Source organism: Corvus cornix, chromosome 11, assembly GCF_000738735.6.
Source record: "Corvus cornix cornix isolate S_Up_H32 chromosome 11, ASM73873v5, whole genome shotgun sequence".
Lineage (NCBI taxonomy): Eukaryota > Metazoa > Chordata > Aves > Passeriformes > Corvidae > Corvus > Corvus cornix.
The window spans coordinates 12,052,023-12,074,174 of NC_046341.1; the positions used below are offsets into that span (position 1 = coordinate 12,052,023).

Here is a 22,152-nt window from a genome sequence, read left to right on the forward strand (position 1 = left end):
TTCAGATTTATACAAGTGTTTTTCAGATCAGAATCTCACAAGGAGTGCTTTTGGTGAAGCACATGGTGGCAAATAGGACATTTGCTTAATTGTAGAAACATTGCTTGAGGCATTAAAAGTGGTCTTTATAGTGCTTTGGCACTTTACCATTTTATGGTAAATGATACCATTCTATAAGGGACTTTTCAGTTTGTAACTGCAGCAGAATTAAGTTTGGTTGGAAAGCAGATTCATAGTTTATACTTTATGTAGCAACTTGGAAGAAATGGGGGATGAATCTGTAGCTTGGTAATACGTACTTTTTTTTCTTGTCAACAACTGATTGGGACCTCGAATGACTACAAATTAGTTTAGTGATGGGGCAACTGTCACAGATATCTTTGAATCGGTTGAAAATGAACAAGGTTGACAGGAACGTGAGAGTCTAATGAGTCCTTCAAATGGCTGATTTGCACTCAGTGGACAACTAGACAATAAGCAGTATGAATTATTGGAAATCAATACTTTGCTATGGAATTTCATTATGCTCCAATGCCTTCAGTTCATAGTATTTTATATTTTGATGGATTATCTGAAGCAAATGATCATCTAAGACACAGGGATTGATAAAACTTCCTTGTACAGTTTCAAATGGTGCTTTTGACTTATTTTTGTGAAGTAGAAATATTGATCTATTTTCGTGTGCAATCTTAGTCTGTTTTAGAGTGGTAGATAAAACCAGTACTTTGAAATAAAATGTCCTGCAGATTTTTTTTTGTATTTACTGGTTGGTTCCTAATCCATCATCTTTTGATGTTATAGGAGACACAGAAAAGGGTCAAGCAAATCGAACCACTAAGAACAAGGACGCCCATGTCTGTGGCAGGTGCTGTGCTGAGTTCTTTGAATTATCAGATCTCCTGCAACACAAGAAGAATTGTACTAAAAATCAATTAGTTTTAATTGTGAATGAAAATCCAGCTTCTCCTTCTGAAACCTTCCCTCCTAGTTCCCCTTCTGATAATCCTGATGAACAGATGAATGACACAGTTAATAACACAGATCAAGTAGACTGCAGTGACCTTTCAGAGCATAACAAACTTGACAGGGAAGAATCCATGGATGTGGAGGCTTCCAGCATTAACAATAGCAGTAGCAGTTCCAAGAGTGTCAACAATAGTATTACAAGCAGTAACAGCTCCACAATGGGTACCTCAGCTGTAACAACCTCTCTACCTCACATAGGGGATCTGACAACACTAGGCAACTTTTCAGTGATAAACAGTAATGTAATAATTGAAAACCTGCAGAGTACAAAAGTGGCAGTAGCACAGTTCTCACAGGAGGCGAGATGTAACGGGGCATCAAGCACTAAACTCGCTGTCCCTGCCCTGATGGAGCAACTGTTGGCATTGCAGCAGCAGCAGATCCATCAGTTGCAACTGATTGAACAAATTCGTCACCAAATATTATTATTGGCTACCCAAAATACAGACATGCCAACATCTTCTAGCCCTTCTCAAGGTACTTTACGAACATCTGCCAACCCCTTGTCCACATTAAGTTCCCATTTATCCCAGCAGCTGGCTGCAGCAGCTGGATTAGCACAAAGCCTTGCTAGTCAATCTGCCAGCATCAGTGGTGTGAAACAGCTACCCCCTATACAGCTACCTCAGAGCAACCCTGGCAACACTCTAATTCCATCCAATAGTGGCTCTTCTCCAAATATTAACATATTGGCAGCAGCAGTTACAACACCGTCCTCAGAAAAAGTGGCTTCAACTATTGGTGGCTCACAGCTCAACAACCCACCAGTATCAGCATCATCTTCACCAGCTTTTGCAATAAGCAGTTTATTAAGTTCTGCATCTAATCCACTTCTACCTCAGCCCACCCCTAGTAACTCTGTTTTCTCCAGTCCCTTGTCCAATATTGGAACACCTGCAGAGGATTTAAACTCCTTGACTGCCTTGGCACAGCAAAGAAAAAGCAAGCCACCAAATGTAACTGCATTTGAAGCAAAAAGTAATTCAGATGAGGCATTCTTTAAGCATAAATGCAGGTTCTGTGCTAAAGTGTTTGGGAGTGACAGTGCCTTGCAGATTCATTTGCGTTCTCACACTGGCGAGAGGCCATTTAAATGCAACATATGTGGAAACAGGTTCTCCACAAAGGGAAACTTAAAAGTCCACTTTCAGCGTCACAAAGAAAAATACCCTCATATTCAAATGAATCCGTACCCAGTGCCAGAGCATTTGGACAATATTCCTACAAGCACGGGTATTCCTTATGGGATGTCTATACCACCAGAGAAACCTGTCACGAGCTGGCTGGACAGCAAGCCAGTCCTCTCCACTTTGACAACTTCTGTTGGCCTGCCACTCCCACCAACGATTCCAAGCTTGGCCCCGTTCATCAAAACTGAGGAGCCTCAGCCGATTCCCATTAGCCATCCTTCTGCTAGCCCTCCCTGCTCTGTCAAGAGTGACTCGGGAACAGCTGATCCCACATCAAAAATTTCGAATGGACTTTCTGATGAGGTAGAGGCTGGTGTGTTGCCTACCTCGAATGGCAAAACAGAAGAAAACCCTCAAAACACAAGCACCATCACTAACATGAGCAGCTCTGTGAGCTCCCCGGCAGCAGACTCGGGCTCCAGCAGTGTCGCCACTTTTACAAATCCGCTGATGCCTCTTATGTCAGAGCAATTTAAGGCAAAGTTTCCATTTGGAGGACTATTGGATTCAACGCCAGCATCTGAAACATCAAAATTGCAGCAACTTGTAGAAAACATTGACAAAAAGGCAACTGATCCTAACGAGTGCATCATTTGCCACAGAGTTCTCAGCTGCCAGAGTGCACTGAAAATGCATTATCGCACCCATACTGGAGAAAGGCCATTCAAATGTAAAATCTGTGGTCGTGCTTTCACTACTAAGGGCAACTTAAAGACTCACTACAGTGTCCACCGTGCCATGCCCCCGCTGAGAGTGCAACACTCTTGCCCGATCTGCCAGAAAAAATTCACCAATGCCGTTGTGCTACAGCAGCATATCCGAATGCACATGGGAGGGCAGATCCCCAACACCCCAGTGACAGAAAACTATCCTGAGTCAATGGAATCAGATACGGGATCTTTTGATGATAAGAATTTTGATGATATAGACAACTTCTCAGACGAGAATATGGAAGACTGTCCTGACAGCAGCGTGCCAGATACACCTAAATCTGTGGATGCATCCCAAGACAGCTTGTCTTCTTCCCCTCTGCCCCTGGAAATGTCAAGTATTGCTGCTTTGGAAAATCAGATGAAGATGATCAATGCTGGCCTTGCTGAACAACTTCAGGCAAGCCTAAAGTCAGTTGAAAATGGGTCAGTGGAAGGGGATGTTTTGACTAACGATTCGTCATCTGTCGGTGGTGATATGGAAAGCCAAAGTGCTGGAAGCCCTGCTGTCTCAGAGTCTACCTCTTCCATGCAGGCCTTGTCCCCATCCAACAGCACTAATGATTACCACAAGTCACCAAGTATTGAAGAGAAACCATTAAGAGCTTTACCAAGTGAGTTTGCCAATGGTTTGTCTCCAACCCCTGCTAACAGTGGTGCTTTGGACTTGACATCTAGTAACACTGATAAAATGATTAAAGAAGAGTCCCTGAGTATGCTCTTTCCTTTCAGAGATAGAGGTAAATTTAAAAACACCGCATGTGACATTTGTGGCAAAACATTTGCTTGTCAGAGTGCCTTGGACATTCATTACAGAAGTCATACCAAAGAGAGACCATTTATTTGCACAGTTTGCAATCGTGGCTTTTCCACAAAGGGTAATTTGAAGCAGCATATGTTGACACATCAAATGCGAGATCTACCATCACAGCTTTTTGAGCCCAACTCCAGTATCGGCCCCAATCAGAACTCTTCGGTTATGCCTGCTAATACACTGTCATCGCTCATAAAGACTGAGGTTAACGGGTTTGTGCACGGCTCTCCTCAGGACAGCAAGGAAGCACCCTCCGGTCTAGTAGCTTCGGGGCCACTGTCCTCTGCCACGTCTCCTGTGCTGCTCCCTGCTCTCCCCAGAAGAACTCCAAAACAGCACTACTGCAACACGTGTGGGAAAACATTTTCTTCTTCCAGTGCTCTGCAGATCCATGAAAGGACACACACTGGTGAGAAACCTTTTGCCTGCACTATATGTGGAAGAGCATTCACAACAAAAGGCAATCTGAAGGTACTTTTTCGTCTTGCTGTTCTTAGGTTTCATTTTCTCCTTGCTGGGGGTTTTTGATTTTTGACACGTATTAATGTTGCAAGCAGTGGTACCTTTGGGTGTTTGTGGTGTGACTGTGTGTTTAGTCAGCTCTGGTAGACCTAGATGGCCTCTTGTTGAGTGCTTGTGCTGGCAGCAGGTCTGAGGCATGTGCTGTTTTGACTTAATTAGAATTCATCTGCCAGCAAAGGCTGTCTATGTAGAGTGTGAAACGGAACAGCCTAATGATGGTAAGGAGTATTAATTAACAGAGAAATGCGTTTTGTAACTCACACACCTCTTCAAGAAGTGAAAGGCTCTTTAATGTGCTGTTTTTCATAACTATCATGTAAGGTGAGTGTTTAAAAAAACTATTAACATAATTCTGGAAATAATGGGCATTACTTTAATTGATTATATAACTAACATTTCCTACTGATATGTGTTTGAAAAAGCAAATATACTTAAGTTTTAGAACACCAGTTGAGCACTTTAGTGTGTACATTTTTCTGTTGACAGAGTATTTCTCTAGAGGTTGCTGCCAGTAATGTGAGATGAATAATTACTTTCAGGCCATTCTGTATATACACGAGGCTCTCCGATGAGCAATCAGTAAAGGATACTTTCTGCCTGTCTGAAAAGGACATTTATAGGGTAAAGGGTGTCAAATACAATACTTACTATTGCAATGAAAGTGGACATAGCAATTCTATCCCTGAAAGCAGCTATCTGCCATTGACAGAATAATGCAAAGTCATTATAAACTAAATACATGTGATAAAAAAAAGTGTAAGAAGCAATGCATTGTTCAGCAGGAGAACAGGTTATTCTGGGTAATGGTGGTGGGCTAACCTAAAAGTAGTTTATTATTCGAGATGGGAAATGGAGCCCTGTATCCTCTATCTTTAATGCCATTCAATATGTAACAAGACTGGACACGTTCATGGATTCCTGCCTTCTCTGTGATCAAAATAAGTTTGAAATCCCTGTCAACCTCTATTTTTCGTTTGTTTGTTTCTTCCTTTCTTTCTTTCCAGGTTCACATGGGCACTCACATGTGGAACAGTACTCCTGCAAGACGAGGCAGACGACTTTCTGTAGATGGCCCCATGACATTTCTAGGAGGCAATCCTGTAAAGTTCCCAGAAATGTTTCAGAAGGATTTGGCTGCGCGGTCAGGGAATGGAGACCCATCCAGCTTCTGGAACCAGTATGCAGCTGCACTCTCCAACGGCTTAGCCATGAAGACCAACGAGATCTCCGTCATCCAGAATGGGGGCATCCCTCCAGCACCGGGGGGCCTGGGCAACGGTGGCAGCTCTCCCATCAGTGGCTTGACAGGAAGCCTGGAGAAGCTCCAGAATTCAGAACCCAACGCACCTCTAGCTGGTCTGGAGAAAATGGCAAGCAATGAAAACGGGACTAACTTCCGTTTTACGCGTTTCGTGGAAGACAACAAAGAAATTGTAACAAATTAGAAGAAAACTCCATCAATAACATTCCTGCAAATAGTGCAACCTAGGGTTGTTTTTTCAAGCTGCAGGCTACAACATTACAAAGACTTTGTTTTGTACCATGTTCTACTTCTAGAGTTCTAAGAGAGCTTATTTATTAGTGATATAACCTTGCTTTGCAAACAAATGCAAGCATTAACTTTGGTCTCCCGTATTTTGAACTAAATACTAATCGACTAGAGTGCTGTAAACTTGCTGTAACATTTATGGCAGTTGCAAGTCTGTTCTGCTAGGTGATCTTATTCTGGCATTAACTTATTTTCTATATCCAGTTTAACATGAACTCTGGTATTGATGCGATGCCTCAGTGATGCATTAGATCTCTAATAAAAATCTGTATATAAATGTACACTTTGATCCTGCTGGAAACTTTATCAGCAAACACATGGTTTAATTTTTCCAAACAGAATTAAGAAAAGGACTGAGAGAATATAGACTGAACAGTGTGGGTCCTTTACACAGCTCAGTTTTTGATTTTTATTATAAAATTAAAACTGCTTTAATTTTTGTAGATTTAACATTTTCTGTTTTGAACTGTTATTTGTATTGTGCTTTTTACTTGAGTCGTCTTAAATGTTAATACACTTCTGTACAGTAATAAGCACGCGGATTATTAGAGAAGATACTGAAGTGTTGTTTTGGTAGTTGAAACTGAGACGTAACATTTTGCCTTGTAGGTATATTCATTATAGAAAATGTGCTGGACTTTCACAATGCTGCTAAGTATGGCATCTTGAACAACTTCCGTGGACAACTGTAGATGCTCCTGTATATACAATAAGACATCACTTTCATTAAAATGTACATACGTTCCTTACAAGACCAAGCCCTACTCCTTGACCAAGGGAACAAGTATAGTGTTTGTTTATTTTGTATTAGGCATTGGGGGGACAGGGGGAACCTTGGACTGTTACATGCACTTTCTCGGAAAGTTGAAAGGAAAAGAGGTCCAGTTTCTTTAACATTTAATACTTACTAACAGCAGAGATACTGTAATTTTACTCGAGTAATCAAATACATTTTTGCAACAGATAAAAAATTCGCTGTCTCTGTGTTTTTAAGGTGTACCTGTATTTAGTAATCACTTTGTATTATTTAGCCTATCCCTTGGTTAACATGAACTGTCCAGGTTGTATGTGCGTGTTTATATCTGTAAGTATGGGTATACATATATGTATTGCATATTAATTGCTAGTATATTTTTCATACCCCCTAATAGTGGGAAATATCTCCTTAACTATTCAACTCCTCCTTCTCATAAAATTGTAGATATTTTGGCATTTTTAATTTGTTTATTAAAAAAAATGCTGCTAGCAAAGACCTTATTGAGCCTAGGTAAGTTTCCTTTGAAGGAAATAATTTATTATGTTTAAGGCTTGATTCGGTTCAAATGCTTTATATTTGATATTAATTTTATTTTATGAGATTGTATGTTTGTGGCATGCTTATGCTGCTATACCTGTGTTAAGATGTCCACTTGCTAGCCTCCATATACTATGTGGGGTTTATAACTTGATTGTAAAAAAAACCAAACCAAACAAAACCTAATTGCTTTGGCCTTGCACATGATTTGGCTTCCCTTAAACACCTGCAATGCTCATTAACCTCAATGGGAGTTTGTCAAACATAATTCAGCCCAATATTTTCACCCAGTAGAGTTTCATCTCTTTACATTACTTTTTATGAAAAATAAATCAGATTGGCTGCCTTCAAATTATGCCTTCAAAAACACCAACAGGCATAGCCAATTTTGTGTCCATGTGATTTTTTTTTTTCCTATCCCCCCCCCCCCCCCTTGCAATTCCAAGATTCAGGTGTTTTGTGTTACGGGATTTTTTTTCAGGATCACTGTGGGGGGAGTTGCCCACCTTTTTAAACAAGAAACAATCACTTAGCTCTTTCTGTAGCTTGAGTCACAAATTTGGTGTTGGAGAGGATTTACAACTGAAGAGCTGGGGTGAGAAATACTTTTCTTGAGGACTTTTCCCCTTCTTATGATTATGAATCCTGCGTATTAACGCTGTAGTCTGGATACCTCTTGGACTTCATGTCTTTAGGACTTTTCCTGTTCGAATGTGATGATTCACCTGGTACATGATATGCGTTTTTGTTAACGTGTAAGTTGTACGCTAGAGCCCGCTGGCTTGTCAATGTGAATATTTAAGAATTTTAAGTCACCTTTCGGTCTCAGAAAAAGGTAAATTAAAAGGATTTTGATGATTTTATCAATGAAATACTAACTAATTCTCCTTTTAAACTGAGTTGAGATTTGTGCAACAGAAAAGTTGCCAGGGAAGGGTTAGCAGCCCCCAGCGCGACGGGAGGGTTTCCTCTCCGCGGCTTGAGTTTCATTAGTGCCTTTAACTTCAGCCTTCGGAGCCTCTTCCCACGGGGAAGTGGAGTCTTTAGGTTCCGAGGGAAGCCGCGCCCGGTGCAGGCGGGCCCCGCACTCGCGAACCTTCCCGGGCACCCGGACGCTCCTGCCGCTGGGTAACGTACGCGCTTGGCATTATTCAGGGGACAAAAAAAAAAAAAAAAAACCCAGAACAAAAAAAAGAGCGATTTCCTTTCTCGTACCTCGGGGCCTTTCCCCCGGCCCGCTCCCTGAGCGGAGCCCTGGGCTCGGCTGAGGAGCCGCCGTCACCAAGGAGGGGCCGCTGCTCGAGGGGATGCGCTGCCCCAGCCCAGCCGCCCCCCGCCGGGGCGACAGACCCTTTTCTCCCCCATCCTTTCCGAAGCGTTTCCCTGCGGTGCCGGCGGCTGCGGCGGGCGAGGCTCCCCGGGACACCCTTCCGGCCCATGAGCCCGGCAGGGCGGGGGTGTCCCCGGTGAGCCGGGGCGCTGCCCCGCCGTACTGCTGCTTCGCTCTGCGCTTCCCTCGCTGCCGTCGGCGGAGGTGGGTGCTGGCGGGAGGAGCGGCCCGCGCCCCGTGCATCCATCCCTCTGCGCCGGGCTGTGGGATGTGTGCCCGGGCTGTGGGATGTGTGCCCGGGCTGTGGGATGTGTGCCCGGGCTGTGCCGCCTGCTGCGCGGAGGGTGCCGGGCCGTTCTCCCCGCGCTGCGCAGGAGCCTTCCGTGCCCCTTCTCCTGCCAGCCCGGGCTGGGGCCGGCCCGCAGCAGAGGCCGGGGACATCGTCCCTGTGCCCGTAGCGTGCGGGGCCAGAGGCGGGGGTCAGGCGGAGCGCCCGGCTGGTCTCCTGCGAGGGGAAGTGGGGGGGCGGGAGCGGGAATAATTTGCTCTGGAAACGCGGAATGTTAAATTTCCCGTTACTCGACACCAGACCGTGGGGACCGGGGGAAGTTACCTCTCCCCGGAGCTGTCCTGGCAAGCGCACAAAGGTGCCCGCGTCGCCTCGCAGCTGGGAGCCGCGCTACCTCGCTGCAATTACCCAGCGCAGCGTTTCCTATTCACAGGCACTGAATTAATCCTTATTGAAGAATAGAGGTTTTTTTTCTTTACGGTTTTGTTATCGCGGCCTCATTTTTCTCATTAGCAACAAAGTTTTCTTTCCCCCCTCACCCTTTTCCCCCCCCCTCCCCCCCACTCATCTCGCCCATCACAATTTTATCATCCATTAAAATAAAGCACAGTGGGGTGGGTTGGTATTCTCTTCTTTCTCTTAAGCGCTAGCGATCGTTCAGCGCAATCATTTAATCATCCCGAGTAATTTTCTTCACCCAGAAACAGACGTGATTTACTTTAAAATGGGACTAGTGGCGTGCGAAACTTCCCTGCTTGGGAAGAGCCCGCAGCGGAGCCGCAGGACCGTGCTGGCCGGGACACCGCGGAGCTGCCCCTCCCGCCGGGCACCGCTGCCAGCAGCCGGCCCGGGGAATTTGGGGTTTCCCCGAATGCCGGAGCGGGCCGAGGAAGCGAGGACGCGGTGCCCGGCCGCGGAGCAGCCCGGCGGGTGCTCGCTTCACCTTCACGGGGCACACCGGGGAGATGTAGCGGGGCTGACGGAGTGAAGGGCTCGTCAAAAGGACCCACGATACCGGCGGAGTGGAGAGAGAGAATCGGGGCAGCACATGGGATGGGCAGGAAGGAAGTTTCCGTATTGGCCAGGCAGGCGTGAGAAGAGAGAGGAAGCAACAAATTTCCCGGCTTATTTCGTGTGGGGATGACGACCAAATCCTAAACCCTTTTCTCCGGGAAAAGCCTGTTGAATTTCGGTGTTTCTTCATAGCCTGGGCTGTGGTTTGGGACGTAGGCACAGGTTGCAATCCCTCCCAGTTGCAGCGGGCAACAAATACCTCTGTTTGTTCCTGCTTTGTGAAGAATGTTTGCTGACCAGAAAAATGCAAGGGTTGCTGCTTGTTTTGACCTTTTCTTTGGGGCACGCTTCCTGCTTTTGAGAGTTCTGAAGTCACAAGCTACCTGGTTGTGTCTTTGCAGGAGTCCAGCTTTAATTGGCAGGAGAAAGTGTGACTTTGTAGCATGACAGTTCTTTTTTGCTGTCTCCTTGCCAGCGTCCCATAGCTCTGCAGGTTTGTTTCCCTGTCAGTGATCAGTAGTTCTCCAGGTTTGTTCCTGTTTGGTTGGTGTTTGTTTGTTTGTTTGTTTTCCCAATCAAAATAACATTTTTAAATTTGGTTTCCCTCTCTTGTGAACTTGACAGAAGTTAAAATAATGTTTTTCAAATAAGTAGGTACAGTTATTTATACAAGCTGGAAGCACTATGTCTGCTAACTGCCGAGTCAAAATATAATGACTTAAAGATTTCACCTACAACACAGTCTGTTATATAAATACGTATCTCTAGACAAAACATTGAGGAGTAGAGGCCTGAAAATACTAATCTTAGTAGGAAAGACCATAAATAGTTGGAAAGTATGGAACTTCAGCTGAGAACAGTTACTGACAGCTGTGTTTATGATTTTCTGATTTGATATTTCTGGGTTTTACATCCAGGTTGCACTTAATATTGGAAAGGTTACCCTGATGCCTGGAAGATGGTGAGTGCATGGTGATTCCTTCTGGGGAAGATCTTCTTCCAGGGACATGGGATACCAGGATGCCCTGAACCACATACGGTGGCTGAAATATTTTACAGGTAATGAGGTGTAGGAATGATAGTGATTAAAATGATGTTTCTGGCTCCAATTATATTATTGTTTTTTCCTACCACAAGTTTGGTTTACATTTTTTCTGTCTTAATTTAGACTTTTTTTTTTTATCTACAAGCTAAATTTTTAAGAGGCAAAGTTTCTCAATGACATGGGTAGCAGTAGAGTGAAAACAGGAGATTAGGAAAGAGGAATTTTCTTTAGTGCTCAAGTCTGCATAGCACTGCAGGAGCTGATGAGGAACATGCCCATGAGGGTTGAAGTCATTCTCTGCAATGCTCTGTGTGGCAAGTGAGGCCAACATCTTGTAAGACTCAGAACACACAGTGCACTTGTGAGAACACCCACTGGAGAGCTGCAAAGTAAGAAAGTGATGCCATCATTCTTTTTATAGCAGTTAATTAGTGAACCCCAACTGCTAGCTCTTAATTTTCAGAAGTTACTATCACTTTTGGAAAGAACTTTAAGGACAGGTTAGATGGGCACCAAAAACATGTCCATGCCCATGTTATACTTGGTCACCTGTGCTAATAAGGAAGGTTCTCTCTGGAAAGATCAGCCCTGAAACTTCTGGTGTCATTTCATCTCAAAAGTAAGAAGTCTCTCCACGTTAGCAGGCATTCACATCATCTGTACAGACAGCTCTCTTGACCAGCACAATGCTGAAGTGCAAAGGTCTATTTTCATTATTTAAAGGTCTTAAAAATGCAGCATCACAATGTCAGGTGGGTGTAGCAGAAGCCCTGAAGCACCTGGCATCAGGTGGTGCAACATGAGAACTATTTAGAATTGAATATGGAAAGCAAAAAAAATGGAGTGGTCTGGCACACTATAATGGATTTAACCCCAGTCATCACTACTTTCTTTTTCTTCATCCTTTTTATTAAAAATAATTCCAAAGTGGAGGCAGCAAGACCAATTGGATGAATGATGTTAAGAATTTTTTCAAAGCACTGCCTGTTTTAGCAGTGAGTAATTCTAAATTGCTTTACTTTCATCAGGATTTTAAAATGTCAGTTAATACATAATGACACTAACGTTTGTTTCATATGTACAATAACTAAGTGGATAATCGTGTTCAGTACTAAACGTGCATCCATGTGAACCCCTACCTTTCTGCTGATTAGAGGATCCATAGAATAGCAAACTATGTTGAGAGAGACAGAACAGACTTCAGAGGTTTATGTGTCTATTTACTTGTCTAGGCTGAATACTGAGTCCTCTCAGCAACCTGTGTCAGAACTGGTGCTGAGGACAGGGCTGTCTGTGATGGTTAAATCGCCAGCTAGCTCAGCTGTGGGGAACCCTTAACACCAGCACAGACCTCTGGTGCTGATACACATAAATCAACTTAACCCCCTGCTTAAGTCAGCTGAACTTATTTTGGCTTCTAGCTTTGAAGAATGCCTGAGTGCTGCACAGACAATTTCTGTAGTGCTGTTTAAGGTGTTATTTCTTTCCCTTTCAGACCAGATGTTTATGCCTGTCCACTGAGATTTATCCCCCTTCCATATTTGAATGGGCAGAATAGGTCTCATAAGCACTCTCCATTCATATCACTGCAAAGACTGAGTGAGTTCTTATTTGGTTCCTTATTTAAGATAGGAAAGAGTCCAAAATGTACTGGGCAGGTTTGCAGAGCTTAAGGAGATCATTTTACAAAAGGAGGTTGAACTTGTGTATCTGTGAGTCAGGCAGAAAAGAATTCATAAAGCTACAGCTCATTTGAGCTATAATTTCATGAGGTGTTACCTTCCAAACCAAGACTCCTAAAGGGACAACTGCCTACAAAATAGGCTTAGCTTAAATGCCACTGAAGTATGTCTAAATTTGCACTGAAGTGGGGGGAAAACACTCCATAATTTGTCCTGTTGTGACAGAGCACAGCAGTAACAGCTTAAAACACCAAGGCTCTTACTTCAGCAGTCTCCTTACTGACATCAGATGGGCACCCAGAGTCACTTTTCTTGCATGACCTATACAAAAAGTAGACTGGGCCCCTGTGTTCTCTCCTGGATCTTAAGAAGTTATTAAACCAATTCCTTCTTTTGAAAGCTGTAGGCATTCATGCTGGCATCCTCAATAAAGCTGGGACACAAACAAAAAAGCAAACAAACTAGTCACAGTGGCATTCAATGCACTTAAACTTGGAGGAAATGAAAATCAATATTTGTCAAATGGAGAGAAAAGGTAAAATGGACTGAGGAAAAATGTCTGGCTTTCTTAAAAGCCATTAGTGAAAATGAAAAGTTAACAACAATACTTGAATTTAATTCCTGCATCAGTGCTGTTTGAACCTATGGTTTTGTTGTTTTCATTCTCTCAGGATGCACTAGCTTGATGTACTGACATTCCTTTTTTGTTAGCGCTGCTGAATGGAATTTTAATTTTAATTAAAATTAACATTTTAATTATGAGTGATTTGGAACCTCAGAGGCTTATCTGGATAGTTTGCTTGTGGTTAAAATGCAAGGGGATAATTTAGGAAGTGGAAGTTTCATCTCTGGTTCTGAGCATGTGTGACCTCAGCCAGTTGCTCCAATCTCCTGATGTGTTTTGTAAAATGACTCTAACAGCAGTTCCTTATGTTTAATTTTTGCTTATTTTGGGTATTTAGATAGGAAACTGTTCTCACTGGTCTTTTACAATGTGTGTATATCATACATGGCTACTCTCTGGGAACATAAATGGTTATAAAATAGCCAACACACAGCTATTTTGCATTTCATCATCTACTGGAACATCTGGAAGTTCTCTGCTGGTACCTCAGTACGTTATTTGCTACTTAATAGATGAAGTTCAGAAGTTAATCCTGTATTATATACGCTTACATTTTCACTGTATTTGTATGATCAAAACATTAGATTTTGCAAAAGGTCTCAAGAGATACTGTATTTTTGCTGAACTTCTGGATGTAGCCACGATCTTTTAAAATTTTCCATGTAGACAAGATGTCCCTTTCTTGGGAACAGTTCAAGGAAATAGTGATTGCACTGCTGTCTTGCAAACAGCTACCCAGAGCTGATTTCTAGTTCTGAGATATTTATCACAGATAACAGATTCAGGTAATCAGTTCTCTTTATATGAGAGGCCATATATGAAGAAAATGGTAAGAAAGAGTAAGCAGAATTGTAAAGGTCATTTTTAATCAAAAGAAAAATGCTGGATAATATACAGTGTCACAGTTTAGGGCCAGACTTGTTGCCTTAGTGACCTTCTGGTTTGTTTGAGGGTAGTGTGTGAGGCAGGGTGATGTGAAAGGGCTCCTGGCCAGTGTGGTGTAGTGGAGAGTGCGCTGAAATAAACTGTGCAAATTGGAGTCCTCTGCTGCTGCTGGTTTTGGTGCCAGTCTTTAATATTTTCTGATGCTCTACTGCTCATCTTGAATGACTTACTTTTTAGTTGAAAATTAGATATTGAAAATATTATCAACAAGAAAAATATGGCCAGCAATTTCCAACTCCCTGGCCCCTCACCTCTTTTTGCAATTTGGCCTAAGTTTGAAGCTTGTTCAATGGTTTATTTTGCTATTCTAATTTATACAATGCTCAATTTAAACCATTCCAAAAAGTCATGTTTTTTAGAGAGTTCTACCCTGTCTAATAATCAAGCTGTTAAAATGTGTTGACACAAAGTAACTTAAAATCATGGCCCAAGTCCCATGACAGTGGACAGTTACCAGCTGACATCCTAGACAAACCCACTGAGATCATCTTACTGCCTCCTGCCCTTCTGGACAACAGTTTCCCCACAAAAAGTAATGATTTTTTTTAGTGCTATCAAAGGAAATAAATTAGTCTGTTGTGTGGTTAGTTTTTATGTATACAAGTGGCGGGGGCAATGTGCTGATGGAGCCAGGATGTTGTCAGGTGCCCGTAGTTGACATGGGATGTGGCTGTGGGGGGATGTATGCAGTACACTCTTAGCTCTTTGTAGAGGGTCAAATCCAGCCTGCTGCATTTCCAAATAACATTCTGGGGAGATTAGACCTTAAGCAAATGAAATTATTGTACAGCTGGTTACTGTAGAAGGCTCTGAAGTAGCAGGGAGTCCTGTGATGAAGTGATATGTCTCTCTTCAGGATTAGTAGTTGTCTCTTGTCTTCCACCCCCTCATTTCTTTCTTTCTCTCTTAGGGGTTAAGGCTCTATGTAATGTTGACAGTTACTGGAAAAGGTTCTAACAGCGGTAGAGCTGGTGAAAGACAAGACTATTTATAGAAAACAATAAAGTAAAAATAAATGTAAGATTAAATATCAGTAGCTACCAGCTGTAGCACCTTTTCTCTTCCTCCTGTTAAGTAGTAAAATCAAAGCATAATTTGGAAAGGCTCCCTGCTGGAATTGGAGAAGCCAGTTCATTTTGCACACCAAAGGGAAGTTGAGATGTTCATTTACAGGATGGCATTTCCTCAGCTTCTGCAGAACCATCCCCCAGCTGAGATTAGAAGCTTGCAGGCTGCAGAAAGTGAGATTTTTCTGCTGGAGTATAAAACTAAGCTTTTGTTCTCTCATGGTGAGTGGACATCTCGAGTCTTCCCAGTGCCACCATAACTGTCTAAAATGATGGCTTGGAGATGCATTTATTAGGACAGATTTCTGGTACAGGAGACTTTGAAATGACTGAGGTGCAGTAAAATGGCTCAATCTGCCCTGTTAATATTCACAGTATAAGAAGCGATGTGCAAAAAAGGTTTTGGCTACAGCTGTGGCAACTATGAAAGTGTTTTGGATGAGTTTTTCCAAATCAAGGACCTTGTTTCTCTTCAGCAAATCAGATGTACAGAAGTTTCAGGTTATGCTCTGTTTTATTCCTCTCTTCCCAGAGCCCAGGTTGGACTCTAGTTAATATTATGCATTTTCTCTTGTGGTGGAAATAGTTAATCTAAGCACTCTGCTTTTAGTTCCCTCCACCCTCCATCAATTGATTTTTGATATATAGTTTGCTTCTTTATTTCATCTTGAAAGACCGGTGTGGATATAGCACTGTCATTTCGAATGAATTAATTTCAGTATGGGAAGCTTTTGCTCTCTTCTGATTACATTACAAACAGAGTTTGGCAGATTTGGGGGTTTATTTCTGAGGAGGGTGAGAGTACAGTGGCTATTAGTAGCTGCTGAACCTTTGGTTAGTCTCAGTTACTATTCAGTCTCTTCTTCCTTCTGTTCTTCATTGTTTCTATGTATTTATAGTTGATTTTTCTTGAGAAAAATATCGATGCCATTATTGTTTGTCAGTGTCAAAATACTTTTAAGTACCAGATTTCCCTGAATTCACATTCAGACCAATAACCCCAGTTTAAAATAAATGAGAGAGTTCTAAATAATACTTCACAGGGTTTTGTTTCAGCAGAGGGAGTGTTGATTCCAGAAGAGTTTATGTAACTGCTGAAAATCTGGACAAGTCACTGCAAAAGACTTGAAATGGAGAGTTAAACTATTTAATAGTGGTCAAATGCTGCTAACCAAATTTAGCCTTTATAAAATCAGAAATGTTACCTCCTTCTGGCTCAGCAATAAACCTACAGTGACTCATCAAGGTGATGTTGTGGCTTTTTCCATTCTGTTGTGGAGCACGGTATTGATCAGACTGTGAAATAATACAACAGCTGAAGCTCAGGTAGTAAATATGCATTGGATTGATCTTTTACTAAGCCTCCTGTATCCCAGCATTATTTATGGCAGGAGGATCAAGTCTGGAAAATAACTGATAAATACCACCTTGTAGCACCTGTTTAAGTGATGGGATAGAAAACACTCCCTAGTTTGTTAACTTTAAGTATTGGGAGCAGAAGCGATGTGCACATAATAATATTATGATTCATACAAACCACTTTTCAACCAACTCGATATATTTCATTACCTCCTTTTCAGCAGAAGTATTGATTTTTGTTTTGTGGTTTTATAACACAATTTCAAGGCTGTTGTAGTTTAATGAGCCATGTTCTTATGATGTTTAAAAAGATTTGAAGCATTTGTTGAAATAAATATTATGGATTGCCCAGCTCTTGTCACCTCTTCTTTCTCTCTGCACTTGGTATCAGCCCAGCATAAGAATGAATAGGGCAGGCAGCTCTGTGGCTTTTTGTATTTGAGATCAAAGTGCTGCTGGAGAACAATAGCAGGCCACACTTCTGTGTCTATGACCACACACAGCAGCACCTGCAGAGCAGTAAAATGTCATTGTTGCTTCTGCAGTTTGAGCACAGAGGAAGCACTACTGAGGTGGCAGATGATTCTAATAATACTTGATGTGAATTGATGGGGAAGGAGGACCATAACACAGAGGGCTTTTTATTATAAGCCTTGACTTCCCAAGCTGTGAACAACAGAATACTGCACCTGTGGACTTTCTTCAAATCAACCATTATGGAAAGTGACAGATTTTATTAATTTAAGGAAGAACTTTTCAAAATGGGAAAGTTATAGTTTATTTTGGTGACATGAAGAAAGAAAGCAAGAGATATATTACATATTTCCCACTGCTCATACTTTTCTCTGTGTGTGATGTTTTTAATGTGCTATAATAGAATCACAGGGGCATTATTAGAAAGATTTCATCTTTTCCTCTGTCCTTTTAAGATAAAACAGCTTCTATGGGATTTTTTTTTTCACTTTTACCCATTGTTTCATGCCTTAGATTAGATGAATAATGGAATTAACAAGAGAATAAATCTATTGGTTGAAGAGATATATATGATAATTTTAAGAGTTATGTAGGATAGCTGAGGTTGAATAAAAAAGAAAATTGGGTGGAAGAAGCCCTCAAATTGTTCAAATAGAAGTAGTTTATACCAGGCAATGTCTGTGCAGTCAGTTCCTCCCTTGTGCATCCATCTTTGGGAAAGTTCTGGGGGGGCAGGATCTGAACATGAGGGCTGCAGGACCGTGCTGTTGTCAAAGGCAGGTGCAGGTAAATGGAGCTGACATACATTTTTTTCAATGAAGAGTTTACTTTCAATTCTGAACAGGTCAGATTATCAGTTTTATTTGCAACAGCAATGCACCACTGCTTGAAGACTTCTTCTAATATCTCTGTTCTGGGATTAAGACAATATATCAGTCTGGGTTTTAGAAAGAAATAGAGCATCAGTATTTGTTTCTTCGGGTGGCCATCATGTGCTCTGTAGTATGACAGAGATACTGCAAAAGTTGGAAAGATTATATGGCTGGTGGTCTGATACCAGACTGATTCCTACCTATACCATGAATTAACTAAGTGCAGGATCTGATTTATTCAGAATTCTTCTCTTACTTTATCTATCAGACTATGTGGCCCCAATCTGACTTTATTATGGCTGCAGTGATTTTGCTAACCATAGACACAAGCCTCTGGTACCCATATGAATACAGACACATCTAAATTTTTGTGTAGGTGCAATTAATATCCTGAAGATGATATAATTCAGGTTGCCTTAAAAACGGAACACACATAAAAAAGGAAGTCATTATGAGCATTTTATTATCTTCATATGGATATAGTTTTTACACTCAGTTTTGAAGGAATCAGAAGTTGTAATTCATGTAAAATTAATGGCTAAGAGTTGACAAATGAAGCATAAAATCGACTGGATCATGATTATTAGCTAAAAGCATAGTGCTTTCTGGTGGTTCTTTTTATTCTAAAAATAAGTCCTGGCTGAACTAAAAATCACTTGCAGGAAACCCTTAAGTAAAGTGGTCATGCAGAGTAGTTGGTGGAATATTACACTTTTCATTTGCACAAACAGATGGTAAGCTTGGCCATAGATTTAATCAGGGGGTGACAGACAGGTAGTGCTGTTGCATATTTTGGATGGAAACTTCTTATCAGAGAGACACTGTTTCATTCAATAGTCTGTGTACCAAGCAAGAGAAGCATTTGCCAGATACTTTTATTATCCTTACTTTAACTTACTATTGGAGTTAACACATACAAGAAAGCTGCTGATTTATTAAGTCAACTGTAAAACCTTTGTTTTGATTTATTCTTTTCTCCTCCTCCTCCTTTTTGGCAATGCATATAGCAATCCAGAACACCCTGATATGTGTCTGTGATTAAACTTGTAAGCAAATAACTGCCTTAACAGTTCAGGATTCATGGATCTCTGGCCTTATTCTTTTTAGCTAACTTTTTAGATAAGATTTTTAAATCATTTGTTCCTCTTTCCCTTCCCAAAACCTAATACCTGGTAACCTTAGCAAATACAATCTGTTTCAGAAGAGAGATTCGAGCCAGTGCAGCCACTGGTGTGTTTTAATGTCACTGCAGAGATTATGTTACCTGCCTAGAAACAAAATCTTTTTTTCTCCCCTTCACATGGAAGTCCCCTGATACACTTGTCAGAGACCATTTGTTATGGAGAGTTTTGTGAAGCAATCAAAATTAATTCACAGTGATCTTTTCACCCAGAACCCCCAGCTTCAAATAATGGGCTTTCTCAACAGGTGCTCATTGTGGCAGTTTGACTCCAACTTGCCAGACTAAAGAGTTTATTCTTTAGCCATATTTAAGAATAAAATCCTGAGCTTGTAATTTACTAATCTTAAGCAGCTGCCCAGGAAGGCACACCTGCTTAAAGGAAGTATTTCTTGTCTTTGTGATCTAAAACCTAAGGATGTTTTCATATTTGCCTATTTTCTTACTTAATAAAAATCTCATGTATGACTCACTAGAAAATCTGTCCAACAGCAATGCCACATAATATCACAGTCTTATTAGGAATCTAATTGTGCTGATTGTTCTTGCAGGGGAGCAAAACTCCTCCTGAAGACAAAACAAGTTACTTTGATTTTTTTTTTCTTTCCCCTGAAGAGGATTTGTAATAGGTTTCATTGTGAAATAAAATAAAACAACTGTTCTAAAGGTAGCACTAATAAGCTGTACTCATTGTGAGTGTTGAGAACTTTGACAAATGTTTGCTAATCTCTTGCAGGTACTGTTTAAATATGTTTCATATGAGCTGCAAAAGCAGAAGTCTCCTCTTTTTTTAATATGTATTGAAGTCCTGTGTGGGAAGAAAAAAAAAAAAAAGAAAGTAGATAATTTGGTTCAGTAAAAGTAAAACAGAATGTATCATTAGAAATAGCTGAGCTGCTGCTGATACCAGTAGATCATATTTTCATTTCTTTAACTGTACATAGGCAGGTAATCAATGAAGTACTTTGCCAGTAGAAAGGCCTCCCTGTGGAGGGTAAAGCCATCCTGGCTAAAGCACATTCACACTACTATAATTGTAGCAGGAGATACTGCTGTCAAAGCTGTTGTGTTAAAAAGCAGATTAACCTATAACCATGCCCAAAATACTGCACTAGTTGAACATGTACAAAAGAGTATTTTCAGCTGGCTTTACCAGACTGGATGTAACTCAGGATGAGAACTTCCCGGAGTATCAGTGTAGTATTCAGAACACATGAAGCGTCTGTAAAAGAGGAAAAAAGGGGATTAAAGACTCACTTAAGAACATCCAGGAAATGTTTGGCTTTGTGTAGCTATTATTAGTAATTCATTGTGTTGCTGATAATGTTGCTGTAGGTTGAAATGGGGGGCTTTGGCATTGTCCCCCGTTTCAGAAAGCGAGAAGTCATTAAGCCCCTTTGTTGATCCAGGTACCTGAAACACTGGGAGCCTTCACCAAGCCACCTACACGTGACACTGCCCAAAACAAAGGCACACGCAAGGGCTCCCCGGCTGTGCAGACAGAGAGGCTTTGTAGAGTATTACTTTAGCACAAGTGTTTGATGGAATGATGCAGGAAAAACAGCTTGTAAAGAGAAAGGAGAAGCAGTAAAAAAACATCAGTCAGAACCACATGAACACTAGAAGGCTTTACTTGAGAAAAGTGTCAAAGCTTTTTAAGTTAAATGTTGAGAAAAGAAAGCTTAGAATTAAGAGAAAAGAAACCATCCCCAGCTGTCTAATTCCTCTTATGTACAGGGAAAGAGCATTTTGTTTGTGCCAGAGAAGAAGCTGACTTTATCATCAATTTCTCCTAATGGAGAGTTCCCTACACATTGCCTTGCTGATCAAGACAAAAGGGGGTGATATTGCTTTTTATTTCAATAGCACCATTTATTTAGAACTCTCAAAATATTCCATAAATGCAAGTATTGGACAACACTAGTTCCTTTAAAGTAGATGGATATAATTTTATCTCCTTAGCAAAGAAGGGGACTTTGCTAGTGAGGATTAGTTAAGCAGTTTGCCCAAATTCAGCAGTGACTTGGTCACAGAAATAACAGAATCTAGGGCCCTGATTCCCCTCTTATTTGTACTGGTTTAAATCAGATGTAAGCAAGAGAATAGTCATGTCTCAGTGGCTGCAACACCTGATTCCTTGATATAACTATGAAAGTAATCAGATTCCTTTCTGAAGCTCAGTGGAATACAGAAGTCCTGATGGGATCCCTTGCCCTTGCTATGCTGTTTCACAGTGTAGGTCACTAGGACATAAATGCTGGGCTGAAACCTGGAATATAGAAGTGTTTATACTGTACCACCAATGAGCTGTACTCATTTGGACTGTTGAGAGCTTTGACAAATGTTTGTTCATCTCATGCAGGTACCATTGCACTATTTATATGTTTCATATGGCCTGTTCTTGCACTATCAAAAGCCAGTGCATTCAGTGAAGTCTGTACGTCATTAGCCACCAGTATTTCCCAGTATCTTATGTTTATTTCAGCTTTTTTAATGAGTTGTTGCAAGTTTTTTCAGAGTAGGAAGGGATTGTTTAGGCTACCAAACTAAACACCAAAGTGTTTATACTGCTGTCTGTGTGAAGAAAATATTACCAACCTGTGAAGCACACGAAACAGTCCTATTGAATTAGATAAAGCACTAATGTGGAGTCACTCATTTACACCCATGTTTTCAAACATACTGACTAGGATTTTCATACTCCTAACCTGAAAGCATACCCAGTAGATTTTAGAAGCATGGAAGTGGGTGAATAAAGTGGAATACTGCATAGATGCTCATAGACAACTTATAGCAGCAGGGGAAACTACACTGTAGCACCATATTCATGTAGTATAATGGTAATTTGAAACCAAGTAACCTTTGTATAATCTTGTCTTCCCATTAAAAAAAATCATATTGCTGTAGGCTTAGAAATCAGCTCAAATGTAAACAAACAATGCAATGATTTCTTCCTGAAGCTGCTCTAGTATGACTTACCAGCTGTTAGATGTATGTATTTGCTCCAATGGAATATTTAACTTCAGTACAGCTGACTAGTTTATTGTTGTTGATGGTATAACTGATTACTTTGTTGCAATTTGAGATGTGAATAACCTATATGTTCTTATCGACTACTCTCACCCATTCTAAGGCTTGGGGAATGAAGAAGTTATCTGCTGTCAA

General features: G+C 41.3%; 1 protein-coding gene and 1 long non-coding RNA gene across 6 annotated transcripts in view; both read left to right on the plus strand.

Annotated features, from left to right (window-relative positions):
* The window catches only part of SALL1 (spalt like transcription factor 1), a 15,574-nt gene extending 8,100 nt beyond the window's left edge, over window positions 1-7,474 (plus strand). For both annotated transcript variants that reach the window (XM_010396579.3, XM_010396580.3), the window contains exons 3-4: window positions 802-4,211; window positions 5,267-7,474. In XM_010396579.3, the coding sequence (XP_010394881.1) occupies window positions 802-4,211; window positions 5,267-5,707 (3,851 nt within the window). In that variant the 3' untranslated portion in view covers window positions 5,708-7,474. The remainder of the gene's footprint in view (window positions 1-801; window positions 4,212-5,266) is intronic.
* Window positions 7,475-8,136: 662 nt separating this feature from the next.
* Window positions 8,137-22,152, plus strand: part of LOC104687459 — a 194,186-nt gene continuing 180,170 nt past the window's right edge. The window contains exons 1-2 of one of the 4 annotated variants that reach the window (XR_005602904.1): window positions 8,137-8,233; window positions 10,656-10,797. This is a non-coding gene — a long non-coding RNA (uncharacterized LOC104687459). Of the gene's footprint in view, window positions 8,234-8,326; window positions 8,640-9,534; window positions 10,232-10,655; window positions 10,798-22,152 lie in introns of those variants that run through there. The other 3 variants (XR_005602903.1, XR_005602905.1, XR_751515.4) reach the window with 3 other exon arrangements.